The 10,501-nt window shown below is 33.5% G+C and overlaps 1 protein-coding gene across 1 annotated transcript in view; it reads right to left on the bottom strand.

Moving 5' to 3' along the window:
* Positions 1–5,801, bottom strand: part of LOC108751584 (NADH dehydrogenase [ubiquinone] 1 alpha subcomplex subunit 10, mitochondrial) — a 44,638-nt gene extending 38,837 nt beyond the window's left edge. Inside the window, exon 1 of the mRNA XM_018491834.1 lies at positions 5,553–5,801. Within this exon, the coding sequence (XP_018347336.1) occupies positions 5,553–5,621 (69 nt within the window). The 5' untranslated portion in view covers positions 5,622–5,801. The remainder of the gene's footprint in view (positions 1–5,552) is intronic.
* Positions 5,802–10,501: the final 4,700 nt, after the last annotated feature.

Here is a 10,501-nt window from a genome sequence, read left to right as displayed (position 1 = left end):
CTCGTGAAACAATTCAGTTACTGCATGAGACGTTTCCAGGTCGTGTACTCTCTCGTTTAGGTGATCAGAATTGGCCCCCTAGATCGTGTGATTTAACATTAGATTTCTTTTTATGGGGTTATATTTGAAATCACAGGTCTATGTCAACAAGTCCACAACCACCCGTGCATTAAAGGAGGAGATTCAACGCTGCATCAACGAAATTCAGCCGCAAAATGGTCATGGAAAATTTCGACAAACGAGTGCGTATGTGCATGCAAAGCCGTGGAGGCCATTTGCCCGATGTGTTATTCCACAAATAACCCTATCCTATGTACTTTATGATTCAGTAAAAAAATAACAATCAAAAGACTAAAAACTGTGTTTTCTATTTAATTCAAATCTTGCGTTAATTTTGGAACACCCTTTATATGAATAATGGAGTACTACATCACATTACAAATAACAAGAGCACTTTCAGAACATTTGAGAAAATTATCACATTCCATACAGTTATTATGGCTAATAGAAAGCCATTAAAGCCACTGGCAAGGGTAAATAAACATCGAAGCAGCAGTTGGCAGAAGATTGCACAGACTTTGGAAGATGTATACCCATGATACAAAAGAGCTTATTTCTCCAGTCTTGCAGAACAAAAGTCCAAAGAGCAGATTCATATCGGCAGCAGAAGTTTTCAATTTAAAAATTGGTCGAGATATTAAATTAGTAGGCATACGTGATCGCTTTGGACGTTTATTTAAATTAGCTATAAAAAACGTTAAACCTCATTCATACTTCTGCTATAGTAAATGCAATTAATTAACAAAATCTGCTTCAATTATATCATGAAAGATTTGGCAAATAAAAGGTACGTGAAGATGATAATTCAAAAGGAATTGAATATCAACATGGGATTAATTATCAAACTCTGATTGTATTTACGGTAAGGCACTTCCATTTGGCACTTGGATAAACTAGGAGAGTTTATTCAGATGTTTGTGATCCATTACAAAACTTGATGTCTAGATACAGGTACTTTGTACTGTTTAAAGATGATTACATAAAATTCAGAGTCATCTACTTTCTTAAACAAAAATCTGAAGTTCCAGTTAAATTGAGTCACTTTTTAGCCGAGGCAAAGACAGCAGGTCATAACATGAAAAAACTTTTAAGTAACAACGGAGGTCAGTTTCACAACAAGCAACAATTAAAGAGATACTTCAAAGCGCATATCTCAGCGATTCACTATAGTATACACCACAACAGAATGGTGCAGAAGGGAAAATCATACTGTTGTGGAAACAGCTCAAGCATTAATGCACTCTCACAAAGATATTGGCAAAAACTTTGGGCTGAAATGATAAATACAGCGACATACATATTAAATCAAATCATACCCTTAAATGTACCAGGAAAGTTTCCATATAAACTTTGGTATAGCAAGAAACCAAGTATAAAGCACCTTCGTATTATATACCTTCTACCTGCTATGCACATATTCCTGTGCAGTGTGGAACAAAACTAGATAAAAAAGTTGTGAAAGGAATATTAATCGGCTATAATCATGAGGAAGGATATCGAATTTGGTGTGAAAAATGGAACGAATTAATTAGATCTCGAGATGTTATTTTTGAGGAAAAAAACTCTAGCTCAAAGAGAAGATATAAGTATCCCTATAGAAGTTGGAAAACCTATAAAAACCTATAAACTTATAAAAACCTATAAATCTATTTAATAGTTCGAAAACCAGTATTTTTATATGTAAATGAAATCTGTTTTATAAACAATATGATTGGAAACGAGACCGTTTATATTAAAACTTGAAATACGAAGCGCCTTACCCGTCCGAGTATTAAGATGTTGAACTACTATATAATATATTAGGTGTAGTAAAAAGAAATCTATTATTTTTCCAATAGATGGCTTTAGTAATCTGTATCTCGCGTTGTATAAGTGCGATCGAGTTACGCCAAATGGCGTTAGAAAGATAAGATTTCGTACTAAAAAAACTTCTCAGTTTTGTGATTGCTTGAGTCAGTATTGTTTGAGCGCGTGTCAAAGATGGACACCAATAAAGAGAAAATACGCCTTCTATTTTACAGTTTTTCTTTGATAAAGGCGAAAACGCAAGCCAGGCGGCTGAAAATGTGAATAGTGTTTATGGTCCTGATACTGTAACAGTCAATATCGCGCAATTTTGGTTTCGTCGATTCCATTCCGGTAATTTTGATGTCGAAGATGCACCACGCTTTGGAAGGTCAATTGTCGAAAATGTCGATAAAATAATGGAAATCGTCGAGTCCGACCGTCATGTAAGCACGGTTTCGATTGCCCAGGAGCTAAACATTGCACAAAAAACCGTTTGGAACCATTTAAATAAGGCTGGATACAAAAAGAAGCTCGATGTATGGGTGCCACACGAGTTAACGCAAAAAAACCTCATGGACCGAATTTCCATCTGCGAATCGCTGCTGAATCGCAACAAAATTGACCCATTTCTGAAGCGAATGGTTACTGGTGATGAAAAGTGGGTCACTTACGACAACGTCAAGCGAAAACGGTCGTGGTCGAATCGCGATGAGCCGGCGCAAACGGTGGCCAAGCCAGGATTGACGATCAGGAAGGTTTTGCTGTGTGTTTGGTGGGATTGGCAGGGAATCATCTACTATGAGCTGCTCCCCTACGGCCAAACTCTTAATTCGGACCTGTACTGTCAACAATTGGACCGTCTGAAAGAAGCAATCGCCCAGAAGCGGCCAGCTTTGGCCAATAGGAGAGGAATTGTGTTCCATCAAGACAACGCCAGGCCACACACATCGATAGTGACTCGCCAGAAGCTCCGGGAGTTTGGTTGGGAGGTTCTTATGCATCCACCTTATAGTCCGGACCTGGCACCAAGTGATTACCATCTGTTCCTGTCTATGGCGAATGATTTTGCTGGTGAAAAATTCGCCTCAAGAGAAGCTTGTGAAAATCGACTGTCCCAGTTTTTTGCCAATAGAGACGAGGGTTTCTATGAGAGAGGCATAATGAAATTACCTTCAAAATGGCAACAAGTTATCGAACAAAACAGTGCATATTTGACCTAAATCGGATCATTCCAATTATGCTAAATAAAGCCTTCAATTTAATGCAAAAATAATAGATTTCTTTTTACTACACCTTATAATTTATATTCATCTGTAATGTATAATCTTTTTAATTTGTCAACTAATTGAAGCTGTTTTTAATGTAACTATCCGCCTTAGGAATAGTCTTGAATAGTATAATGTACAAATATGTAGCTAAAGTATATAGCGGACTACCTATCGATGAAACAATAATTCTGAGAGAACAACCCGGTTTGTGAATCTTCGGCAATCCATAAACTCTCGGAAGTAATCCGTCACTGCAATATAACATTTTATACTTAAGAGTCCTTGATATAATCTTTCATTTTCCATCTAATGAGCATAGATCTTAGAGTATTCGTAAGTTTTTTGGTAGGATCTTTCTTACTAAGTATATATGTGTCTGAGTCACTTAATAATGTGATCATTTTATTTATGTATATGTCTTTGTCTATGGCAACCGTGATGTTACCTTTGTCAGCGTGCGTGAAATTAATATTAGGAAGCGCCAATATAAATTTACATGTGTCAAATTCCAATTTTAATAGTTGTTTATTAGTAGGAGATGTAAAAATAGGAGAAGAGATGATATTATTCAAGATTGGAATAGAATGGTTCGTAACTTCAATTCTCCTATCGATGCATTCTCTATATGCTACTCTCAACACTCTTTATATATTCGAAGAATATTATCTTATTCTTGTTATTGAAAGAATCTATATTGTCTTTACTGATTTTAATTAAATCTTTAAATGAATATATCGGTTTAAAGATCAAATTTAATTTATATTTTTTACAAAGAGTTCTATTATAAGCTATTTCTCTGAAATATTTTGACTGAAGGGGATAGTAAAAAACTTTTTTGCTTTTGTGTCCATATTACATACTTTTACTTTACCATCCATAAACTCTCTTTGATAATATTTGACGCGCTTGTTGATCGTGTAAAATATTCCAATGGATAGTCATTATTCAGCAGAGTATTCATCATCACTTCCAAATCTTTTTCGTGAAAATGTAGATCTGATATAAAACAGAATTATGTAAAAAAAAACATAAAATAATACCTTTCTTGTGTTTAATTGAATGGAATTAAAATTTAGATACCGTCCCAAATTCGTCGGTTTTTATACAAGTCAATTTTTTATACAAATCGATTTTTATACAGGTCGATATTTTCATTATCAATCAATGATCTAACATTCGGGAAACTAATTCATCATCGCCAACTTCCATAGTAAACTTTAATCTTTCGTGATAAGCATTAAAGTATTTTAAAATTTCTCGATGCATTTTAGCCACATTGAGGATAGCTTTTAATTAGTTAAAAAATTGAATGGCATAGAAATAGAACCGCAACATAAATTAGTTTCTTTTGATGTGATTATTTTCAATGTACCAACTGTTAGCGTTAAACAGCATAAAAATAAGATGGCTTTCTATTTCGAAATCTACTAAAATACCTATGAATGAATTCTTAGCTGTAGTATCAAAATCAAGTAATTCGTTTTGTAAGTATCCAATTTTGTACCACGAATATTTAAGTAAATTTATAAACTATAGAGAGGATAACTCAATAATCAGTTATTGTTTCTACAGTTTATAAATTTATTTGTGGTACAAAAATGGATACTTACAACAGAAATCACTTAATTTTGATAATCCAGTAGAGTATTGTTTCAAAAATTGAGAAGCTATCTGCGCATTATGTACCAATAAAGCAATCGTAAACTGTGCTTGGCCTACAAAATCTTTGTGTATACAAGAATTTTTCTTTGAATATCATTTCTGCAGAGTATATAACATAAAAATTAAAAAATTGACACAAGTGAAAAGTAACATAAAAACAACAAATCTCTTTTTTAGATTTTCCTTGTTGAAAAAAAATATTTCAAGTACCCTAGGATTGTTTGAAGCAATCCTGAGCAGCTCCCGAAAGATAAAACAAACAATAATACTATAATTTATATTTAACAGGTCACTATATTGAATCCGCTATTTCAAATTCTATAATTTTGGCATTGGATTTACTTTTAGAAAACATAAAAACCTCTTATTATCTCCAAAATTCAGAATTAGCTCTAATATAGAGCTAAGACAAAATACAAGGCACACAAGTATTCGTGCTTATCACTATAAGAAGCAATTTGCACTTTTCAATCTGTACGATTATTGATATAAAAAAATATGTGTCTATTACTTTTATCGACTCTATAAATATACCAAGTTTAAATTCGGCGAATCACAGAAAGATTATTTTACATGACTTGATTATTTTACGTGAGAACCAGTATAGACTTAATGCTCCTTTCTTCAAGTATTTACTTTCTTTACAGTTTCAAAGTTTAAAGAAATACAATGATTTTTATGAATTTTATATTAATGATTAATTACCAATATGTTCGTTTCCTAAAATGTATTTAGATGTCAAAAATAAAAACTGTTAACACTATCAACACTAACCTTACATAATTGCCTAGCAAGGTTATTGTATCCGAGGTTGATGATACCAACGCGAGCAAGTGATGCCATTTTGTTACAAGCACTTTAAACGGAAAGAAAATTGGATATTACTTGCTATAAATTAATGCATGAGAAAAACATCGCTGGAAATACTATTCTCGTTTCCCAATACGAGTTCTATTTCACTCATTTATCCGTAACTAAAGAATAGTGAGACCAATGATCTGTCTTCTGTTTCTGCACTAGACTGTTCTAGAATTCTCTTTCTCGCTTTCGACAAATATCAAACTATGGATGTATCTTCACAAAACGTATAACTATCTCACTTTAAGTTTCAAAAGTGTACACTAGTTCAACTACAAAAACAGACCTCAATGCGTTCGGAAATATTACCGATTGCCTCTGTATCATTTTATCTTTCTTATTCATCCAATGTTAAACAAAGATAAGATGATACACGAGGGCACCCAGATGATATTTCCGAATGTAGCCAAGAATGGAAGGCTCGCGATTCTCTAGGATTCGATTGTGGATTTTGAAAGGAGATGAAAATTACAAAAGTAAGCAAAGGTTACTAGGCATTGATCAATTAAATTGTGTATACTCTAGTGAGTGTGTATACTCTTGTGTATACTCTTTGCTCACTTTTATAATTTTCACCTCATTTGAAGATACAATCGACCTTCTGATCAGAGTTTGACGGTTTGGCCACCTTCTCTCCGGTTTGTGATTGATTCGACATTCTTCATCCATTCCATTTAAATGCATAATGAAAATGGGAAAACTCCGATTATACACATTGCATGTTGCACACATGTATCGCTAATTAGCTATTTTAAAAATAAAATATTCTTAATAATAAAGCATTAAAAAATTACTAGGTACCAGCTGATATAAGTGGTCAGGCAGGTTGCGGTACAGTCATGAACTAAAAGGTAGCAACACTTTTTTTTCGATGAGATATAGCCTACTCACTGAACGATTGGTTCTTATTTGTTGATCTATGAATAAGAACCAATTACTCGGTGAGCAAACTGCGTTCTGAAATCTATCGAAAAAAAAGTGTTGCAACCTTTCTGTAACCGGCTGTACATACATAGCTACGTTCTGTTGGTTCTGTTTCACGCATGATGCATTAAGCCTGTTCTTTTTGGCTGAATTTTTGCACCAGTGCATCTTTCTTCTTTTTGTTTCCTCCTGAAAAGAAAAGAAAAAAAGATGAACCGGTGCAAAAGTTCAGATAAAAAGAATGAACCTATGATCACATGCACCCCATATGTATTGTATACAGAGAAAAAGACAGTTTGTGAGAGCTGTTTTAAATATGGATAAAACAAAAAAAAGTTATGTTGCGAGCAGTATTAACCAATGCGGTAGTAATATGATTACATTATTACATATAACCCCAGATTAACAATAGATTTTTAAGCCTTAAGGAATGAACGAATCACAATCAATTATTCTCCTCGCATTCGATTATAATTGGTCAATTTCTTACGGCTTAAAATATCTATTGTAGATTTGGACTAAGGGTATATCCACACAACTTGCATAGCCGCATAAACGTATGTATAAAAAAATTATCCAATCGCCTTTCTCCTGTAAAGCGCACGTAAAATGTGATTGGATAATTTGTTTTATGCATATGTTTTATGCAAATTTGTGTGAATATACTCTAAGGCATTACTTTCTCTATTCGGCCCTACAGGATTCTCTAAATTTTATCGACAATTGTCGAAATTGTTAACTAGCGATAGCCAATGAGTACCGCGCTTTCTTCTAGGATAGTCCTGCTTGCTAGTTAACGATAGCGACAATCATTGATAAAACGTTTAAAAAATCCCGCTACTGGATTTTTTAGTGTCAACTTGGCGGATGTTCACGTGCTGGCGACACGGAGACCAAAGGTGCCGACACGAATGTCCTTACTAGTTATACTGTAGTGTGTACAGTTGGTTACAGAAAGGTTGCAACACTTTTTCTTCGATGGGTTTTGGAACGTAGTTTGCTCTTAAAGTGATTGGTTCTCACTCATGGATCTATAAATAAAAACCAATCGGTGAGCAAGCTACATTCCAAAACCCATCAAAAAAAAAGTGTCGCAATCTTTCTGTGATTGGTTGTACGTTCAAGATTGTAGACAAATGGGATCCTTCCAATGAAAATACATTATATTTTTATTTTAAATGCATGATGCATAGCCATGGACTTGCTGTCTTAATATTTAGAATTAGACACTACTAAATTTTTACATTTTTTAAATTTTAATTGCCAGCTAATTGTCTGAACCGCCTGAATGTGTTAAACTTGAACACAATAGGCATAGGCAATAGACAAAGGCAGCAGGAAATAATGAGCCGTCCAATCAGAGCTCTGATGTGTAAGTTCGATATTATATCCCAGAGCTCTGATTGGACAGCTTTTCTGTTCCCTGTGCCTATTACTTGTGTCTATTGTGTTTAAAGCCTAGAATGTCAAGAATTATAAAGTTTATAGAGCATCTCTACAGAGCTGCAATTCATACATGGAGATCCTATAATCAGAGTTTGGCGAATGTGAACCAAAAATGGCAAATAAAAAAAAATAAGTCTTATAAACGCGTGCGCAAAAAGTTAGAATATGTGACAAGCAATACGTGATGACAATACTGAATAAATCAATCGAGTTGATTAATTGGCCGAATTGTGCAATTGCAATTTGTTAATTTTTTCTTTGTCGATCTCGGAACAATTTCTAATCTCTTTGATAGGTTTTATTCATCTACTTGTAGCTATCTATCTCTTTCTTTTCTTTGTACTAGTTTTCTATAGTACGAAGCTATCCAAAAAATACCGACTGGACCAAAGTAGAGAACCAATCAGAAGTTGTGCTCGCTTTCAACAAACTCTTTATAGGCTTTATATACATGAGTAGTGTTTCTATATTAAGGATGCGATCGCGTTGCCGTTACAAATGCTCCAAAACATTTTTTGGTTGTGATAAAATTAATAAAATATCAATAAGAAAACTTCTTTTTTCCGATTGGTTAATCAAATGCTTCGAAGCATTTGTAACGCGAGTTACAAGTAAGTTGCAGAAAATCACGTATTTGATGACATTCTTCATGTTTTCGACATTATCTAGCGCTGACAGTATAATATTTACACGAGGTTTGTTAAAGAATGTTACTTCTAACCATATCATGCTCATTTAATTGAACTCATCTACATATGTTTATCGTGTCATAGGATGCATTCAGTACTACAACCGCTCACTGAGCACTTAGTAAGCTCTTGCATCTAATGTATTCCGTTAGAACTAAAAATATAGACCAAACAAATATAAGAGCTTACTGAGTGTTCAGTGAGCGGTTATAATACTGAATGCACTCATATTTTCTGTATATCGTCTATAGTCTCAAGTTTTTTTCTATTCTAACTCTTATAGGAACACTATGTAACACATGAGTAAAGTCACTAGATCTATAAAGTACCGCAATTGATTATAGAATTGACGCGTCAAAATAGCCAAAGTGCACATAATACACAATTCCAAGTACACATTGAATACATTTGAGTTATGGTGATCATACATGTAATATGTACATTCATATTCCTGAATAGTTCTGAATTATACTTACATGTGCCCTTAGTGCACTTTTATGTATTATACTTCTGCAGCAAATAAATCCGTATTAAATTAAAAAAACACATAAATTAAACATTTATACATATTCTTTTGGTTATAAATGAACTAATTACAATTCAAAAACATTGATTTACATACTTGACGGATTCATTTTCCCAAATAAAGTACGTGATTCATATTCAGAACACGCTTTTCTTGATAAAAACGCGTTTTTATCTCTAAAATTCTATAATATGCATAACGTAAATTATAGCATATTAGCGCGCTAACATCGTTGTAAGCGCGTTCTGAATACGAGCCCGTATATACAAAAAAATTAATTTGAAATGTGTGTGTGTGTGTGGTCGCCTTATGCGTCAAAATGAATACGAGTTTGCGGTACTTTATAGATCTAATGACTTCATACATGAGCTGCTTATAGCGCCACTATAAGATAAAATGAGAATAGCACAATTTTTCTCTCTCGCACAATTTCAAAAAATAATGGTTAGATGGCCAGACTCTGATTAGAAAGTCTCTGCGCAATCCTAAAGTCACTAGATTTCTAAAGTACCGCAAACTCGCATTCATTTTGACGCAAACGCGATCATTTCAAATTTATGCATTTGAACATACTATACATACTTTATTTAATACAATAAAGCTGTCAAATATGTAAACAAATTTTTTTCATTGTAATTAGTTTATTTAGGATGAAAAAAATATATAAATTTAGTTTAATATGGGTTTATTTGTTGTAGAAGTTTAGTGCATAAAAGTGCACGAAAGGATATATAAGTAAAATGAACTACCAATCATCATGCTTGAAATCGTGTATTTATGTGCACTTCGACTATTTAAACGCAATATTTTTTTAATCAATTCCGGTACTAGAAAGAAATTTAAAAGAAGACATGACGTGCATGTCCAAAACCTGTAATCACAAAGTGCTGCCGCACACTACTGCCCTCTGAAAAAGTGGATGTAAATAGCAAGGTCTACTTTTCAGAGGGTGCATACGCCCACTTTCCAAGGCTGCAGATGATAAATCGATATTTGGTTCGTACAATCGTGCTACATTTACAAACTGTAGATCAGAAATATTCATCTCTGCAATCTTACATGTGTGTGATGTTTATTTCGCTTAAAAGTATTAACATTAAAGTTATATTACATCTATTTTTACAAATGTGCTAATATTAATATTTCAAATAATAAACTATATACGAGGTCTGTTCAAAAAGTATCGCGAATTTTGTGTTTTTTCAAAAATTATTTATTTATTCATGAATATCTATTTTGTCCCCTTCAAAGTAATCCCCATCAGATATTATACACTTGTG

This window comes from Trachymyrmex septentrionalis, unplaced genomic scaffold, assembly GCF_001594115.1.
Source record: "Trachymyrmex septentrionalis isolate Tsep2-gDNA-1 unplaced genomic scaffold, Tsep1.0 scaffold5, whole genome shotgun sequence".
NCBI lineage: Eukaryota > Metazoa > Arthropoda > Insecta > Hymenoptera > Formicidae > Trachymyrmex > Trachymyrmex septentrionalis.
The sequence above is the reverse complement of the archived record's forward strand: the minus strand, read 5'-3'. Positions and strand labels throughout refer to the sequence as shown.